Source organism: Ranitomeya variabilis, chromosome 8 (assembly GCF_051348905.1).
Source record: "Ranitomeya variabilis isolate aRanVar5 chromosome 8, aRanVar5.hap1, whole genome shotgun sequence".
NCBI lineage: Eukaryota > Metazoa > Chordata > Amphibia > Anura > Dendrobatidae > Ranitomeya > Ranitomeya variabilis.
In genome coordinates, this window is record NC_135239.1 from 105,443,253 (window position 1) to 105,463,308 (window position 20,056).

Genomic DNA, 20,056 nt, shown 5'->3' on the forward strand with positions numbered 1-20,056 from the left:
GAGTGCGGCCTTGCTCAATACAAGTATATGGAGCAAGGACGCGCCCATTGGCCAGGAGTATGTATTACTCGTACATATCCTACGGTGATGTCTCAGAAACCAGCAAATCCCCGCAGCGCACAGAGCCTGTGCTAGGGGGTTCATAAGTATGCAGCTACAATGTGGGAAGGGGTTAGAGGCAATCTTTCACCAGGTTTTTTCTTTGCCATCTAATAGCAGCATAATGTAGAGAAATAGACCCCAATTCCAGTGATGTATCACTTAGTTTACTGTGTGCAGCAGTTGTGACAGTTTTTAGATATAGCAGAGCTCAAAGCAGTAACCAGCCCACACATGCAATTTAAGATTTCTGTGTAAATAGTATGTGGACAGTAAATTGCTTATCAGTGATGGAGGAATGCTAGGACCAAGCTACAGTGAACCTTCATTACACTGAAACAACAGCATACACAACCTATTAAGTTACACATCACTGATATCTATCCTTATGCTTTCTCAGATTACATAGCAAAAAACTACTGACAGACTCCCTTTAAAGGTAACCTATCAGCAGAATTGTGCTCAGTAAACTAGACAGTTTCAGGTCGCCATTATAGTGATTAACATGATACCTTGGTTGATGAAATCAGTCTTGTGGTTCTTGTGTAATCTTTATTTACAGTTTTCAGTTAATGAGATTCTGGTGCTCTGGGGTGGCCTGTCTTCATGTGGTGCTCTGCTTACATATTCATCTGTATGAGTTTATGATAGGTCACTAACCCCTCACTGACTTGCCCCCTATTTTACATACTGCATATACTATTATGGGCGTAGAAAAAAGTTGCACCCATCAAAATAGCTACAGCACCCACGCAGGAGCATCTCTTTCTTACTGATAGATGTTACAGTGCAAGGGTCGCCACCAATTTGCTGGAAGAAAAAATATACAGCAAAATGGCGTTGGTAGCACTTGCGCAGTAGCATCTATCGGCAAGTGATAGATGATACTGCACATGAGCCACTACCGGCAGCATTTTGCTGGCGGAAAAGGAAAAAAAAAAAAATGTCGGCAGCAAAATGGCACAAAATTATGAAAAATTGGAAGTAGGTCATTGAAGGATTAGTGACCTGCGAGTATTTTTTAGTGCTGGGAGATTCAGTTTTTAGCGCCGCAGCTGAATGATTTACATCTGTTAGCCAGCATAAGTACATGTGGGGGGTGCCTGGTTGCTAGGGAATCCCTACATATACTTATGCTGGCTAACAGATGTAAATCATTCAGTTGCAGCAGTAAAAACAAACTCCAAGCACTGAAAAATACTCGGAGGACACCCGAGCGTGCTAGAGAAAAATCTCGAGTAACGAGTACATTCGCTCATCACTAATAAATTAAATACAGATTAAACAACAACCACAAGATTTCATCACCCAGGTATCATGTTAATCAGTATAACTGTGCCAACCTGGCACTATATGTAAGTTAGTTACTGTGCACAATCCTGCTGACAGGTTCACTCTAAGCCATCAATATGGGTGTACATGTCAGAGAAAGTTGAATAAAATGATACCTTGGTATCCTGCCATCTGATGATGTATTTCAGAGAAATCCATGTTTTAAAATGTAAAATGAGCCATTACGATCTATGGGCTGGGCACTGATCTGCCTCCAAAGACTATTATACGTGAAAAGTATTACCAGAGCGAGACATGTAAATGAGGAGTGCAGACTGTCAGCCATTACATGTCTAACATTGGTAACACCTCCTTACATTTACACTGCAGCCTTGCAGCGCTGGGGTCCTGGGTTCAAATCCCACCAAGGACACTATCTGCAAAGAGTTTGTATGTTCTCTCCGTGTTTGTGTGGGTTTCCTCCGGGTACTACGGTTTCCTCCCACATTCCAAAGACATACTGATAGGGAATTTAGATTGTGAGCCCCAACGGGGACAGCGATGATAATAGGTGCAAACTGTAAAGCGCTGCGGAATATGTTAGCGCTATATAAAAATAAAGATTATAATAATAATCTCTGGAGGAAAATTCTCAAGGAGATGAGTGTCTGGCCAATAGATTGTAATAGCTCATTTACATATTAAGAAAAATGTGGAGTTTTCTGGAATAAAACATTGGATCGCAGATATCAAGGTATCATTTTATTTAACTTTCTAAGACCTACATGTTGCCCACTACTTAAGGGAAGGAATATTCACTGTTCTCCACTCCCATAGGCGTGAAGAGCAGTGAATATTCCTTCTCTTTAGTAAGGGGTACACATGTTCTCCTGGTCGCTGCAACAAGCCAGCTGCTGAAGTAACTGTGCCCACTAATATATAGCAATGAATATTCACTGCTCTCCATGCACATTAGTCCCAGCGTGGAGAGCAGTGAGTATTCCAGCAGCTGTCCTGAGGTTGTGGGCAGCGCATGATTCCACTGCAATGCGCCGTTTAAATCATAAATCAGCTGCTAGCATCGGAACAAGACGCTGAGAGGGAGCGCAGGGAAGGCAAGTAGGATGGTTTGTTTTTAATGTTTTTCTGATGGGGGCCATGCATACAAGGATGGGGATCAGGAGAGCATGCACACCAGGATGGGGATCAGGAGAGCATGCACACCAGAATGGGGATCAGGAGAGCATGCACACCAGAATGGGGATCAGGAGAGCATGCACACCAGCATGGGGATCAGGAGAGCATGCACACCAGCATGGGGATCAGGAGAGCATGCACACCAGCATGGGGATCAGGAGAGCATGCACACCAGCATGGGGATCAGGAGAGCATGCACACCAGCATGGGGATCAGGAGAGCATGCACACCAGCATGGGGATCAGGAGAGCATGCACACCAGCATGGGGATCAGGAGAGCATGCACACCAGCATGGGGATCAGGAGAGCATGCACACCAGCATGGGGATCAGGAGAGCATGCACACCAGCATGGGGATCAGGAGAGCATGCACACCAGCATGGGGATCAGGAGAGCATGCACACCAGCATGGGGATCAGGAGAGCATGCACACCAGCATGGGGATCAGGAGAGCATGCACACCAGCATGGGGATCAGGAGAGCATGCACACCAGCAAGGGGATGAGGAGACCATGTACACCATCAGGGGGATGAGGAGACCATGCACACCAGCATGGGGATGAGGAGATCATGCACACCAGCATGGGGATGAGGAGACCATGCACACCAGCATGGGGATGAGGAGACCATGCACACCAGCATGGGGATGAGGAGACCATGCACACCAGCATGGGGATGAGGAGACCATGCATACCAGGATGCGGATGAGGGGGCCATGCATACCAGGATGGGGATGAGGGAGCCATGCATACCACGATTATACTCGAGTGAAAACATTTTCTCAGGTTTTTTTGTGTTAAAATTCGGTGCCTCGGCTTATATTCGGGTCGGCTTATACTCTAATACATATGGTACTTTTTATTAATTCCTACTCTTGAATAACAAAAACAACAATAATTTTATTACATTTTTTTTTTTTTTTTTTTTAAACGCCATGTCTCACCCCACACCCAAAACACAACTGTTCTCTCACTTGTTTCAGTGCAGCTTTTGCTTCAGTAGCCTCGGAGGATTCTGAAACCAAAATTGTAGGAGCTGGAGTGGATGGAAGCTGAGAAGCTCTAGGGGACTTTCTTGGGGTAGAGGTCACTGATGCTTCATCTAAAAAAGGATAAAAAATAAATCAATAAAAAAACCTTCATGCACTTTATTACCCAGTCCAAGCGCCTCTTTCTCATGAAAATTATGCCTTTAGAGTTGCAACTCATGTGTTCATGTCATGTACACGGCCACGCTGAAACAGCATCCACCAGTGTTGCTCTACCAGCCTGGATTCATGTGGTCACCTAGTAGAGTGCCTGTGAGAAGCAGAGTGGTCACCGCCCCAGCGCTCACCAGCGCTCAGACTTCTAACAGATATTTAGTACAGGTTCTCTGGGCGTAACTACTTTACGCTGCAGCCAATTTCAGTTTTTGCATTTTCCTACCCTTCTTTTCGAGAGCTATAACTTATTTATTTTTCTGTCCACTTAGACATATGAGGGCTTGTTTTTCGTGGGACAATTTATACTTTTGAAAGGCACCATTCATCATACCACACTGTGAACTGGAAAATGGATAAAGCATGCCAAGTGCAGTGAAATTGTGAAAAAAGTGCAATTCTGACACTGGTTTTAGGTATCAATTTTACGGCGTACATAGTGTGGTAAAAATTACCTCATAATAGGAGTCAGCTCATTAGTACGATTACAGCAATAGCAAAAAAGTTCCATTTTTCATTATATTAGTGGTGAAGAAAAAAAAAAAAAAATAGAGGGGATACTGAAAGCCATGAGATTCTATGAGCTGTCCCAGGCCAAAGGTGTAAATGGAGAAGAGCAGGGGCCCAAGGACTGAACCTTGTGGGACTCCGACAGATAGGGGGCGAGGTGAGGAGGTAGTGTGTGAATGGGAGACGCTGAATGTTTGGTCAGTTAGGTATGATGAGATCCAGGATAGGGCCAAGTCTGTGATGCAAAGAGATGAGAGTGTCTTTAATAATAGGGAATGGTCCACTGTGTCAAAGGCAGCCAACAGGTCGAGGAGGACAGAGTAGTGTTGCTTGCTCTTGGCGGTTAAGAGATCATTGGTGACCTTAGTTAGGGCAGTTTCAGTGGAATGGTGTGACCGGAAGCCAGCTTGTAAGTGGTCAAAGAGGGAGCAAGAAGAGAGATGGGAGGACAGTTCAAGGTAGACGTGTTCCAGTAGTTTGAGGCATAGGGCGATAGCTAGATAAAGAGGATGGGTCAAGAGAGGGCTTTTTGAGGATAGGTGTGATGGAGACATGTTTAAAGCTTGAGGGGAAAACACCAGTTGTTAGTGATAGGTTGAAGAGATGGGTTAGGGTTGGGATGAAGACTGTGGTGAGGTTTGGGATGAAGTGGGATGGGAGCGGGTCAAGTGCACAGGTGGTGAGATACGATCTTGAGAGTAGAGTGGAGAGTTGATCTTCTGTAATGGTGAAGTTGGTTTTGGAGGTGGAGGGCTGGGAAGTCGGGAGGAAGGGCTCTGGGGGTTGTTAACCAAAACTGTCTCTGATGTTATCTTATTATGATCTTATTATGATGTTATATTATTTTAACAGATTAGACTTTTCTGAGTGCTGCGATAACACGTGTATTTATTTTATCATCTACATTTTTTAAAGGGGAAAAGGAGGGGTTAGTACTTTTGTTTTGTCATATTTAGAAGTGTATTTTACTTTTTTTTTGTACTTGTTAGTCCACTTAGGAGACTTGAACCTGCTATCATTTGATCACTTATGATATACAACCCCTGGCAAAAATTATGGAATCACCGGCCTTGGAGGATGTTTATTCAGTTGTTTAGTTATGTGCCGTGACTGTGATCTGCTTTTTTTCTACAAAATTAAAGTAATTTCGAATGTCAACTTTCTGGCTTTAAGAAACACTAAAAGAATCAAGAACAAAAAAATGTGGTAGTCAGTAATGGTTACTTTTTCAACCAAACATAGGGGAACAATTATGTAATCACTCAATTCTGAGAAAAAAATTATGGAATCACCCTGTAAATTTTCATACCCAAAAATAACACCTGTATCAAATTAGACCTGCTCGTTAGTCTGCATCTAAAAAGGAGTGATCACACCTTGGAGAGTTGTTGCACCAAGTGGACTGACATGAATCATGGCTCCAACACGGGAGATGTCAATAGAAACAAAGTAGAGGATTATCAAACTCTTAAAAGAGGGTAAATCATCATGCAATGTTGCAAAAGATGTTGGTTGTTCACAGTCAGCTGTGTCTAAAATCTGGACCAAATACAAACATGGGAAGGTTGTTAAAGGCAAACATACTGGTAGACCAAGAAAGACCTCAAAGCATCAAGACAGGAAACAAAGCAATATATGTCCAAAACAGGAAATGCACAACAAAACAAATGAGGAATGAATGGGAGGAAACTGGAGTCAATGTCTGTGACCGAACTACAAGAAACAGCCTAAAGGAAATGGGATTTATATACAAAAAAGCTAAATGAAAGCCATCATTAACACCTAAACAGAAAAAACAAGGTTATAATGGGCTAAGGAAAAGCAATCATGGACTGTGGATGACTGGATGAAAGTCATTCAGTGATGAATCACGAATCTGCATTGGGCAAGGTGATGATGCTGGAACTTTTGTTTGGTGCCATTCCAATGAGTTTTATAAAGATGACTGCCTGAAGAGAACATGCAAATTTCCAGTCTTTGATGATATGGGGCTGCATGTCAGGTAAAGGCACTGGGGAGATGGCTGTCATTACATCTTCAATAAATGCACAAGTTTATGTTGATATTTTGGACACTTTTCTTATCCCATCAATTGAAAGGATGTTTGGGGAAGATGAAATAATTTTTCAAGATGATAATGCATCTTGCCGTAGAGCTAAAACTGTTAAAGAGACACATAAGGTCAATGTCATGGCCTGCAAATAGTCCGGATCTCAATCCAGTTGAAAATCTTTGGTGGAAGTTGAAGAAAATGGTCCATGACATGGCTCCAACCTGCAAAGCTGATCTGGCAACAGCAATCAGAAGGTTGGAGCCAGATTGATGAAGAGTAATGTTAGACACTCATTAAATCCATGCCTCAGAGACTGCAATCTATTATAAAAGCCAGAGGTGGTGCAACAAAATACTAGTAATGTTTTGGAGTGTTTTTTTGGTTGTTTGTTTATCATGATTCCATAATTTTTTCCTCAGAATTGAATGATTCCATAATTTTTCCCCTATGCTTGGTTAAAAAAAGTAACCATTACCGATTACCACATTTTTTGTTCTTGATTTCCTTTAGTGTTTCTAAAAGGGCTACTGTCACCCCCCTCCAGCCGTTATAAACTAAAAGAGACACCTTGTGCAGCAGTAATGCTGCATTCTAACAAGGTGGCTCTTTTAGTTTTAGGTTCAAGCATACCCCAAATAAAACGTTTTTATACTTAGCCACAATTCCTGTCTCTAGCCACGTAGGCGGGTCCTCACTCCCCAGCTTGGCCAGCTCCTCTGCCGTCACTCACATCTTCCTGCGCTTTCGGCGCCGCCCCCTCAGCGCTGTTATCGTTTCAAATCCGGCGCCTGCGCTGTGTACTGGTGTCCTGCGCAGACGCAGTAAGCTCTGGCCGTCTGATGTAAATGGCTGATACCAGAGAACAAAATACATCCACAGAACACCAGGATGGATCTGCTGCACAGCAAATAGCTGTAGGACCTGCGATGATGTCACTGCCATGTGATTAGGTCCACCAGGTTGCTATATACGCAATGCCCTGACAAGGTCAAGCACATGCAGAGCCTTCTCCACTCTATGAACCGGGACCGGACAAATGGAAGGCAGAGAAATTTCCTCATTGAGGTGGAAATTGGACACAACCTTCGGAAGGAAGGATGGGACCGTACGGAGAACTACCTTGTCCTGGTGAAAAGCCAGGAAGGGCCGTCTGCAGGAGAGTGCTGTCAGTTCAGACACCCTGCGTAGCGAGGTGATTGCCACCAGGAAAAAAACACCTTCTGGGAGAGAAGGCGGAGCGGGACCTCCTTAAGGGGTTCAAAGGGTGGTTTCTGCAATGCTGTCAGGTCCAGGTTGAGGTCCCACATTTCTAGTGGTCGTCTGTAGGGGGGAACCAATCGGGAAACCCCCTGAAGAAAAGTCCTTACTCGCAGCTTGGTAGCAATGCGCCTTTGAAAAAAAAAAAAAAGCAATGAGAGGGCTGACACCTGGCTCTTAGGCGAGTCCAGGGACAGCCTGGCCTCCAGACCCGATTGGAGAAAAAAAAATAGGTAATTCGGGGAGGGAAGAAGGGAATGGGGTCTGGCCGCGAGATTCGCTCCAGGTAAAGAGAACTTTCCAGGTACGGTCATAGATCTTGGCAGAGGCTGGCTTCCGTGCCCTGATAACGGTCCTAATGACGTCCGTCGAGAGCCCTGCCTGGGTTAGAACCCAGGTTTCAAGGGCCATGCCATCAAATTGAGAGCCCCCGAGTTCTGGTGGTAGAACGGGCCTTGTGATAGAAGATCCGGGCGGTCGGGGAGGCGCCAGGGGGCATCTGCTGAAAGCTGTACGACATCGGCGTACCATGTACGTCTGGGCCAGACCGGTGCGATTAAGATGGTTGGAACTCCATCTTGCTTGATCTTCCTCACCACTCTGGATAACAGGGGGAAGAGGTGGAAAAATGTACAGAGGCTGGAACTGGGTCCAGTCCTGAACCAGAGCGTCTGCTCCGAGAGACCGCGGATCGTGTGTTCTGGCCATGAAGTTGGAGAACTTGGCATTGAAGTGGGATGCCACTAGGTCCACATCTGGGGTCCCCCAGCGATGGCAAATCTGACGAAAAATTTTGGGATGTAGAGACCACTCTCCCGAATCTATACCTTGTCGTCTGAGGAAGTCTGCTGCTCAGTTGTCCATACCTGGAATGTGGACCGCCGAGAGAACCGAGCCTGTGTCCTCCATCCAGTGGAGGATGTGTGACACTTCTCACATCGCCTGGGTACTGCGGATCCCCCTTGGTGATTCACATATGCCACAGTGGTGGCATTGTCCGATTGTATTCTGATGTGAGAGGCTGCCAGTAAGTGATGGAAGGCCCTCAATGCCAGGAGGATGGCACGAATTTCCAGGATGTTGATGGGCATGGTCGCTTCCACTGGGGACCACATGCCCTGTGCCCTGTGGTGTAGGTGCACTGCACCCCAACCAGTCAGGCTCGCATCGGTGGTCAGAACCTTCCACTGACCTATGAGAAAGGATTTCCCCTTTGCTAGCGAGGTTGGCTTGAGCCACCAGTGCAGGGACCTCTTGGTTGACGACGTTAGCTGGAAGTCCCTGTCGAGAGAGAAAGGGATTCCTGTCCCAGGACTTGAGAATGGCAAGTTGGAGAGGCCTGAGGTGAAACTGGGCCAAATTGGAACCGCTCCTTCTATTGCTGCCCCCATCCTGCCGAGGACTCATGGCAAACCGGAGAGATCGAGGGGGTTTGTGGAGGAGGATGCAAACTCCTAGGCGGAGAGCCAGTGCCTTGTCCCTGGGAAAGAGCACTAGACCCCTGGAGGTGTTGTATAGCATTCCCAGGAAGGTCAGAGACTGACTCAGGGTTGGTGATGACCTTTGTAGGTTGACTAACCAGCCCATGCGACAGTGTCGATTGTGATTGAGACGCTGAGCTCGCAGTCCTTGAAGGCAGGAGCCTTGATGAGTAGATCGTCCAGGTATGGAACGACTACTATGCCTCTGGAGCGCAGGATGTCCATGGTGGCTGCCATGACTTTGGTAAACACTCTGGGAGCCGTGGCAAGTCTGAACGGAAGAGCCACGAACTGGTAGTGGTCCTGGTCGATTGTGAACCTGAGAAATCTCTGACGAGCAGGTGCAATCGGTATATCCAGGTATGCATCTTGTATTTCTATGAAGGCGAGATATTCTCCCTTCTCCATGGACGCAATGATGGACCGAAGGGGACTCCAGCGGAAGTGACGAACCCGTACATATTTGTTGAGTTGTTTTAGGTCCAGTATGGGCCGTACGCTGCCTCCTTTTTTGGGGACTACGAATAGATTGGAGTAGAACCCTCGGAAGCGCCCGGCCGTGGGAACCGGTACTATGACTCCTGCTTGAAGAAGCGAGGGAACCGCTTGGTGGAAGGCACGAGCCTTGGCTAGCGGTTTTGGGGGAACAGAGAGGAAGACTCGGTTCGGTGGGTTGGAGGTTGAACTATCTTGTATCTGAAAGACACTAGTTCCCTGACCCACCTGTCTTCTGTAGTAGGCATCCAGACTTGCTGGAAGAGCATAGTCGGCCGCCTACGGGTGGGATGTCTTCTGGGGTCCGTGAGTCATGAGAGGAAAAAATCTGAGGTTTACCTCCTTTGGGCTTTGACTGGCCTGTTTTTAACTGCCAGGTCTTTTCCGACCTTTGCGTCGACCATGAGTTGTCCCTGTGTGGGGAACGGTTATGATTTTGTACTGGACGCGAGACGGACCAGCCCGAGGAATTCCGAAAGGATCAGAATCGTTTTTGTTACACTTCTTGTAAGTGTGTATAGGTTTCAGTTGAGGGAGAGAGGTACTCTTACCCCAGGTGCGTGAGGGAGGTCTTTGAGGCTGCGTCCGCTTTCCATTCCGCAGCCAGAGGATACGCCGAATCGTGAGGGCATTTGATGCTATCCCCGCTATGCCCCTTGCTGAATCCAGAGCTGCATGAAGCATGTAATCTGCTACAACTGCTATTTGAACCGCTTGGTCCGACAGCTAAGGAGCAGATGCTTGGAGGCCAGCTTGTAAACGTTTTGGCCCAAGCCAGTATGGCCTTGGCAGCCCAAACTGAAGCGAACGCGGAAGCCAGGGAGGCCCCTGCCACCTCGAAAATTGAACGAGCCATGCGTTCTAACTGCCGGTCTGCTGCGTCCCTGAGGGTTGAGCTATCTGGCAGTGAAAAGAGGGTCTGTGCAGCTAGTCTAGAGACTGGGGGTCCACTTCGGGTGGATCTGTCCATTCCTTGGTGTCCTTCTGTGGGAAAGGGTACCTTGCCTCCAGATATTTGCAATTAGCGATTTTTTTCTCAGGCTGTGAGAGCTGCTCTATAAGGATCACTTTAAATTCTGGGTGGTTAGAGAAAACCTTAGGCGGCTTCAGAGGTCCTTCAAAGGAAATCCTCTGGTGGCAGATTAGAAATGTCCAGCACCCAATGGATGGAGGAGATTATGTCCTCGACTAGCTCTGTATTGCTAGGGGGAGATTGGGATCAGGGACCCCTCCGTTTCTTTGTCTGAGTCGCAGATGCCTTCCGAATCCTGTGCATCACTGAGGCGTCCCCTGCTGGGTGAGCTGGGTAGGAGGCCTTCTCTGGTCGGGGACTGCGGAGATCTGCATTGTCTGCCCCTGGAAGGGGACGGTCTAGATGACTTGACCTATGGGTCCGCTTGCGTCCTCTGACTTAGACGTGGATATGCCAGGTCGTTCTGTTCCCGAGTCAAGCTCTCCCTTTGCTGGGTAGCGGTCATAGCCGAGGCATGACTCTGCAGAGCCCGAAGCAATGTGGAGGTTAGGTTATCTATAGACTGCGTCATAGATTGCGACGTCTGAGCGACTCATTCCGGCGTGGCATTAGACACCGAGGCATTGGCAGGGGCTTCTTGGGGCTCTGATGCAGTAGTCTGGATGAGTCCTGGCAGCGCGTTACGTGCTGCCACTGGGGAGAGCGGTCCCACAGGCTGTGCAGAATGCATAATGGCAGTCCAGCCTGGTTCTCTTGGACCTTGAGCCCGGCATAGTGCACAGAGTGCAGAAGGGCTGGCTGCAGAGGACCTTACAGGGGTAGAGAAACCTATAGGGGAGCCTTATAGGTAATATGGATTCACAGCCGAGTAAAACAACCCAGCTGTGATCTTACCCCACCAGTATGCCCCTAGGTCCAGCGCCGAAGATCCACAGTCTTGTGCCCCCCGGAGACTGGCTGGCCTGGTCCTAGTCCTGCTGATCGGGAGATGCAGGGTTAATCCTTGCTGCAGTAGAAATGGCCGCCGAGGAGAAGAGGCAGGGGGACAAGGGGGCGGAGAGCTGAGAAAAAGGTGGCAAAGCTGTGTAAAAACGCGCCCTTTCTGTCTCAATCCACCCCCTTTATGACACTGTAGAGCGTCATATTTGTCATCCAGGGGGCGGGCGGAGAGGAGGCGGCAGCTACAGCTAGGCCGAAGCCGGGGCCTAAATTAGATGCCTGATGCCCAGAAGGGCTCCAGGCCGGCGCGAAAGTCCCGGAGGGGGTTGGATCTGAACCGGACCCCCCCGGATTTAAAGGCAGGATAGCGGTGGGGCTGTAAGCGGAAGGGGGGTCCTGTGAGGGGTCCCCCTGAGGCAGTATAGAGCCGGTGCTGCCACAGAGACAGGGGCGCAGGGAGCCCTGTGTCTGTATGTGCCATGTCTGCCTGCACTCCCCCCGGCCCCGACAGGAGCCCGCAGCTGGGCTGGGGTCCCTGGATGCAGGCGCAGTGTGTTGGCCCATTGCTGGGAGCTGTAGAATGCTGCCTGTACAGGCCCCTACCTGAGGCATCTCAACCTAATGCCCCCAGAGGGGGAATAGGGAGGGTGCTGTTGTCACCTTCAGGGGCCTTTATCCTCGCCTTGACCTCAACCTCAACCCAGAAACCAAAAGGAATTGGGGAAGGAGGGGGGAGTATCGACTTCGAACCAGCACCCGAGGGACTGGGGAAGGAGCGACATGGGGAATAGCCATCTCTACTTCAACCGGGCACCCCATAATAGGGGGCCGAGGAAGGAGCCATGCCGGGAGTCTCACAGGAGACCCACTTTTCTTCATCTGTAATCCGTCGGAAATAAAAAACGGAGTAAAAAATCTTAGGTGTGCCTCCTATGCGACACTAAGCAAAAACTGGAGAAGGCTGACGCAGTCCAGGGGTGTATACTGAAGAGGAGGAGCCACGGTTAATCTCTTTCAGATTATGCATAGTGTCGCCTCCTAGTGGACAGCAGCATAACACCCATGGTCCTGTGTCCCCCAATGAGGCGACAGAGTAAACGCTCGTTGGGAGGGACGGGAACCACAACTCCGGCGGCAACCAGAGACATCACGGCCTGAAGCAAACCGGGTAAATGGGACGGTTGCTTGGGTGGACGAGAGAGAAAGAAGCGATTTTCCGGGAGGGAAGAAAATTCTTTTTTGTAACCGGAGGAAATGATCTCTCTGACCCAGGCATCGCTGACCACTGAGAACCAGGCGTCCTTGAAGAAAAGAAGCCTGCCTCCCACCCTGGAAAGATTCCCAGGTGGGGGCAACCCGTCACTTAAAACGGTATCTGTTGGAACGAGATCCAGAGGACCTGGAAGGTTGACCCGTGGTCCTCCAGCTGGGGACTGGCTTGTAATAGGGTTTCCTGTGTTGCCCCGCAGTCGCAGAATGCTCTTGTTGAGATGAGGGGTCTGGGGTTGCAAATGGGCGAAAGGGACGAAAAGATCGAGGGCCTTTCTGTTAAAAAAGCGTTTTGGCTTGGACTGGGGGAGGAAGTGCTCTTGCCTCCAGTTGCATCTGAGATAATTTGGTCCAAACAAGCACCAAAAAGCCTGGAACCCTGAAATGCTAAGTTGGTGAGGAACTTTTTTGAAGTAACATCTGCATTCCATGCCTTCAGCCAAAGAATGCGGCGTATATAGGGATTTTTGTGTACTCACCGTAAAATCCTTTTCTCCGAGCCAATCATTGGGGGACACAGACCGTGGTGTATGCTGCTGCCACTAGGAGGCTGACACTAAGTGATACAAAGAAAGTTAGCTCCTCCCCTGCAGTATACACCCTCCTGCTAGCTCTCAGCTAACCAGTTCGGTACAAAAGCAGTAGGAGATCAATAACATATGAGCGTATAGCATGTCATATTATATATGAGAGTATAGCATGTCAGAATATAAAAACAAGCACAAGCTAATCGGGTGGGAGCTGTGTCCCCCAATGATTGGCTCGGAGAAAAGGATTTTACGGTGAGTACACGAAAATCCCTATTTCTCCTTCGCCTCATTGGGGGGCACAGACCGTGGGACGTCCCAAAGAAGTCCCTGGGTGGGGGCAACATCAGATTAGGCCCTGTGTAACCGCTACTTACAAGTGCGCCACCGCGGCCTGCAGAGTCCGCCTGCCCAGACTCACATCTGTGGAAGTGTGGGAATTATAGTGCTTCAGGAATGCATGTGGACTGGACGAATCCGCAAGCTTGCAGGCGTGCCTTGCCGACGCCTGGTGCCTAGAACCCTCGATAGACAGGGAGATAGGCTGACCTCTAGCACGGAAGGACTCCTGGATGGTGAAACAAATTCACCATGTTATCATGGCCGATGAAATGGCTAAACCCTTCCTGAAAATGTCAGGAAGCCTATCTCTACCGTCAGGAAGCCCAAATAAAGCGTCCAACCATCGGAAGGACGCCGACCTCGAGACGCACCTACTCAGAGCACTCACTTCGTCCAGAATATGGGGAACTCATTCCATTTTGTGGACTGGTGCCGAAAGAGATGAGGGAAGAACTATGCCCTCATAACAGTTGTAATACATTACCACCTTGGTAATAAGGGATGGGGATGGCCTGAGGACAACCTTGCCTTGAAGGTAATAAGGGAAAAAAGTCTGAAAGAGCAGAGCAGCTAGCTCCAAAGACTCGTGAGAGTGAGGATATCGCTGAGAAAAAAAAAGGGGTGACTTTCCCTGATAGTAAAGTCTGCCCGAATGAAAAGGAGTTTACTGTAAGGCTCCTAGGACCATTAAGGTCTCAATGATCTAACGGTATGCGATAGAGAAGAACTACATGTGAAAACTTCCTGTGAGAAAGTCCCTACTTGCAGTTTTGCTGCGATAAGGCGGGAAGATACTAGCACCGCAAACAAAAACTAACGTGGTCAGTGTGGATCTCGGAGGATCACTGGGGCCCCTTTCTGCTTCCGAAAGGCTTTCGGAAGTAGTGGAAGGGGAGGAATGGGAACTGGTACCACGGCAGAACCAGAGCATGGAGTGCGATGGCTCTTCGATCTCGAGGCTGAACCACGAACACGAGTACATTGTGATTCAGTCTGGATGTCATCCGACCTACAACTGGAGAGCTCTAGTGAAGGCAGATCTGATGGAAGACCTCGGGGAGAAGTTCCCACTGACTTGAGGCGAAACCCAGACGGCTGAATTTGTTTGCCGTCCAGAGTTCTACTCCTGGGATATATACTGCAGAGATCACCGAATGATAGATCTCGGCCCATCAGAGAAAGTGAGGTACCTCGGTTATGGCGCCTGACCGTGGGAACCTGTTAGATGATTGACGTATGGCACCGCCGTGGCATTTTTCCGATTGAATTCGGATAGGGTGACCCGCCAGAAGGCAGTGGACCTGCTGTAGGACTACCGTTCGGGTCTCCAGAGCAATGATAGGGAGAAGACGACTGGCATTGGTAGTTACTAATAACCATTGAACCGGGAGAAAGGCCCTGGATGAAGAAGGGGCTCAGAAACTATCGTCTGAAAGTCTGTTTGACTTGCTGAAAACGAGCGAAGGAAACCGCTTCCATTGTCGTCACCATTTTTCCTCAGAACTCTCCTAGCAAATCGAATGAAATGAGGGAGAGAGTAATCAAGTCCTCAGAACTCTCCTTGCACGAGCTCCCTGTTGAAGGGCCATGACCTTGTCTCGAGGGAGAATTACCATCCTTGTAGAAGTGTGCATGATCATCCTCAAAAAGGATAACTGCTGGGCTGGAAATGAGGAGGTCTAAGTGTAGCTGCCAGCCCAGGTGAGAGAGATATAGACGACTCCGCGTAGTCCTGGAAGGGCGACTAGACAGTTGACCAAACAGGGAAGGATGAGCACGCCTCTAGGGTGCAAGAGAAAACATGGCATCAGCCATGACCCGTGCGAACACTGGGTGCGGAAGCAAGGCCGAAGGACAAGGTTGTGACTTGAAAATGCTGTTCACGAATGGAGGCGCGAAGGAATTTTTGAAGAGGGTAAGCATCCCGAATGTCGATGGATGCCAGAAACTGCACCTTGTTCTGTTGAAGTAATGACTGAGGGGAGGAACTCCATCTGAAGAAGGAGGACCATGTCAAAGGTTGTTAGAAGTTTGAGGTCCAGGGTCGGTCTTACTTTTCGTTCCCTTTTTTGGAACCAAGATCCCTTAGATCTAGACTGTGCTGGACAATCCTTATACAATCCTTTGTCAGTCTCCCGCTCAAAAGATTTGACTGGCCAGTTGTTACTGGCGTGAATCAAGGTAGTTAAAGTCTCCAGCCAGGAGACCATTGCTCTAGCAATCAATGCGGCGGCTAGGGAGGATAGAGCGCTGAACCTGAAGCCGCAAGACGGAAGGAACCAGATTTGCTATCTGACAGTCCGTGGTATTTGTAATTGATGACCCATCGGGTAGGGATACTGGTAGGTATACCACAGGAGATTCTACCCGGTTAATCTGCCCCGTGGCAGAATGTGCGGCTGCATCCGGCAGGTCATAGTCTCTTGCCATCGCCGCTTTCTTTTGACGGTACAGAGATAAAAATTAGGAACCCTCGATCCATCAACCTCTTAACAGGGAAGTGGAGAGGAATTGTCCGCCTTCTTGCATCATCCGCTAAACAGTGGTGATGCAGAGGGGGGTGTGGGGAGATCGGTGCCCTTTAAAGGACTCGTCGCCCTTAAAAATCAGGCCAGGCATGGCATCACACGTAGAGGCTTCTGTCCAGTGAATCGCTTATCCGAACTGAATGGCAAATGCTCTACGAGGGAGTCTAGTCTCCTTCTGAGGGACACTGCGTAGTCTAGAGCAGAGCCAGAGTCTTCGTCAATGTAACGAGATTGGTTACTCTTCTCTGAAGCTCTGGCAATTTCAGGCAATATCTAATCCATATTCAGAGACTTGTTGTCATCAAATCATTGGTGAGGGAGCAGAAAATGAAAACTTCCGTTTTCTAGATGCCTGTATGTTTCTAGACACCTGTACGTTTCTAGAATACTTGCGGCCCCTGCTAGCTGACGGCTCCCATGTAGGATAGGGACCATGTATATCGGTCCTGCGAGCACTCCAAGCCACATAGGGTACACAAAGGGATTTAATCTCTTGGTCAGAGAACCATGGATTGCGGTCAGTGACGAAGTCCACTGAGGGGAACTAGAGGATAAGCTGGGGTTGGCGGTGGAGGGCTCCTCGGATTGATCATGCGCCCTTAAAACCAGGGAATACTGGTCATGCGCCTTTAAGAACAGAGAATATTGGTCATGCGCCTTTAAGACTAGGGAATACTGGTCATGTGCCTTTAAAGACCAGGGAATACTGGTCATGCGCCTTTAAGAACAGAGAATATTGGTCATGCGCCTTTAAGACCAGGGAATACTGGTCATTTGCTTTTAAGACCAGGGAATACTGGTCATGCGCCTTTAAGACCAGGGAATACTGGTCATGCGCCTTTAAGACCAGGGAATACTGGTCATGCGCCTTTAAGACCAGGGAATACTGGTCATGCGCCTTTAAGACCAGGGAATACTGGTCATGCGCCTTTAAGACCAGGGAATACTGGTCATGCGCCTTTAAGACCAGGGAATACTGGTCATGCGCCTTTAAGACCAGGGAATACTGGTCATGCGCCTTTAAGACCAGGGAATACTGGTCATGCGCCCTTAAGACCAGGGAATACTGGTCATGCGCCTTTTAAGAACAGAGAATATTGGTCATGCGCCTTTAAGACCAGGGAATACTGGTCATTCGCTTTTAAGACCAGGGAATACTGGTCGTCATGCGCCTATAAGACCAGGGAATTCTGGACATGCGCCCTTAAGACCAGGGAATACTGGTCATGCGCCTTTAAGACCAGGGAATACTGGTCATTCGCTTTTAAGACCAGGGAATACTGGTCATTCGCTTTTAAGACCAGGGAATACTGGTCGTCATGCGCCTTTAAGACCAGGGAATACTGGTCATGCGCCCTTAAGACCAGGGAATACTGGTCATGCGCCCTTAAGACCAGGGAATACTGGTCATGCGCCTTTAAGACCAGGGAATACTGGTCATACGCCTTTAAGACCAGGAAATACTGTCATGTGCCTTTAAGACCAGGGAATACTGGTTGTGTGCCTTTAAGACCAGGGAATACTGGTCGTTACTGATGTAAAGTGGATGTGCCCCTTTAATTCAAAAAACCGTCGCCCCAGTGTGAGCCGGCTGGGTGGACCAAGATGGCCACCGGGAGTTGCAGAGTTGATAAAATCTCGCAGAGAGCGAGAAGCGCCACTTTGGGGGGCAGAGCCACGGACACGATGTTGAATAGGCCCAAGCCGGGGCCTAAATTTCTGTAGCCGGAGGGCGACACCAGCGGGGCGTTCCAGGTGAGACTTCGGGGATGCGGCCTACACATCGGCCGAAGCCGGGAGCTAAATTTTTGCAGCCGGCCAGAGCGTTACCTCAGAGAGGTGGGCCACAGGAAAGTGGCTGAGGCTGCCTGTCAGCATGTGGATATCCCTCTGAAGATGAATCCACTCACCATCGGTGCGCGTCCCGGCATGGAGCCGCCGCGGATGTGGGTTTCAGCGCTGTTCTGTGCAGCGTGGATGGTGCAGGGCTAAACCTCAAATCGACCATCCCTTTGTTAGGGAGGTGGAGAGGAACCGTCCGCCTCCTTGTGCCATCCGCTTTCACAGTGGTGGGACAGTGGGCGCTGCTCGGACGCCATAGAGAGGGGACTCTGTACATCCACGGAGTTCAGCCCTCGGGTGGACAGGGCCAGTTGTCCGGCATTGGGCCTGGCTCCAGGAGAGGATACATGGAGGCGACACTCCATGTGGTCGCCTGCTCCTGGTGTGGGAAGATCGGGACCATGAAAGGAACCGTCGCCCCTGAAGTGAGCTCAGGCATGGCTTCCCACGTCGCAGGAAAGGTACGGGGAGGTATACTCGCTGTGCTTGCCTGTTGATGATTCGGGGGAGATCGGAACCTTGAAAGGAACCGTCGCCCCCTTCACTCCGTTAATTAAAAAATAAAAATTTACAGAAAAGTAAAAAATAAAATAAAAACGTTGGGGTCTGAAACAGACCCATGTGCCTCCTACAGACACCAAGGAAGAACTGGTTAGCTGAGAGCCAGCAGGAGGGTGTATACTGCAGGGGAGGAGAGAACTTTCTTTGTATCACTTAGTGTCAGCCTCCTAGAGGCAGCAGCATACACCCACGGTCTGTGTCCCCCAATGAGGCGAAGGACAAAGCGACAATGTTGCTACTTGCACAGGCTGCTGCATCTAGAGAAGCAGTCAGAAGGTATTTGCCTGCGTGGTTAATCTGGTCTGCAAGATTAGCTAGCTCGTTAGGAATAGCTGAAGCCAAAATGCCCCGGCGAAGGATCTTGGCCCAGGTAGAGTTGGCTTTTGCCACCCAGGTGGAAGGGAAACTGGGACAGAGGGAAGCACTCATTGCTTCAAAGCCTGATTTGGCCAGCGCCTCATTTTGTCTGTCCGTTCTGTCCTTAAGGGACGCACCATCCGGTAAGGATAGAACCGTCTTAAGCTAGTTTCACACTAGCGTTTTGAGGAGCTGCGGACTTCCTTCGTGAAGCCCCGCCATCGGCCGCTAGCTCCGCCTACTTCTGCATGCGGCCGGCGTACCTATCTTTAACATTAGGTACGCAGGTCGTGCGGCTGTATGCGGAGAAAAAAAAAATTGCTACAAGCTGCGTTCTACGCTGGTCGCCGCATCGTCAAAACGACGCATGCGGATACCTAATATTAAAGATAGGTACGCAGGCCGCATGCAGAAGTAGGCGGAGCTAGCGGCGGAGGTGCAGCCGAGGGCAGGGCTTCACGGAGGAAGTCCGCAGCCCTCCTCAGCTCCTCAAAACGCTAGTGTGAAACTACCCTTAGAAGAAAGACGAGAGATCGGCGGGTCCACCTTGGGGGACTCAGCCCATTTAGAAAGAAGATCAGCGCTAAAGGGATAGAGAATGTCCAGAAGTTTCATACCTGAAAAACGCTTTTCAGGATGTTCCCAGTGCTTAGAAATGGTAGACTCAAACTCCTCGTGGTTGGGAAAGGAGCGAGGGACGCTTTACCTGCTTAAAAGAGATGGAGGGGTTCTGGGAGGGAACCTCGTCCTGTGTCAGTTTGAGGATTTGACAGATAGCCGAGATGAGACTATCCACGATAGCCTGCATGCTAGAAGCCTGGTCTGAATCGGAGTCAGAACCGGACTGGGAATCCACATCAGACCCAATGTCCTCCTCCGAAGAGGGGAATTGGGAGGAGGATAGCAGCTTGAGAGCTGCGGAGGGACCCAGAGAACTGAACGAAGAGCCAGAGAGTCCTTTTTCTATAAAGGCTGGCTGGTTTGTCTCCCTGTGGGTAGACATCAGGTGCGTGCAACTCGCCACGAGAGACTGTCGGAGCACTGGTGGCTATGGACAGCTGTGGAAGACGTTCAAGCGCCTGGACCAGACTGGGAAACCTTAGTCAAATCAGATACCGACTGCGACATAGCAACGGCCCACTCTGGGGGAGGG

At 49.2% G+C, this 20,056-nt stretch overlaps 1 protein-coding gene across 4 annotated transcripts in view; it reads right to left on the reverse strand.

Moving 5' to 3' along the window:
• TPR (translocated promoter region, nuclear basket protein) overlaps window positions 1–20,056 on the reverse strand; it is a 196,773-nt gene that overhangs the window by 108,369 nt on the left and 68,348 nt on the right. For all 4 annotated transcript variants that reach the window (XM_077277613.1, XM_077277611.1, XM_077277610.1 and 1 more), the window contains exon 16: window positions 3,542–3,669. In XM_077277613.1, the coding sequence (XP_077133728.1) occupies window positions 3,542–3,669 (128 nt within the window). The remainder of the gene's footprint in view (window positions 1–3,541; window positions 3,670–20,056) is intronic.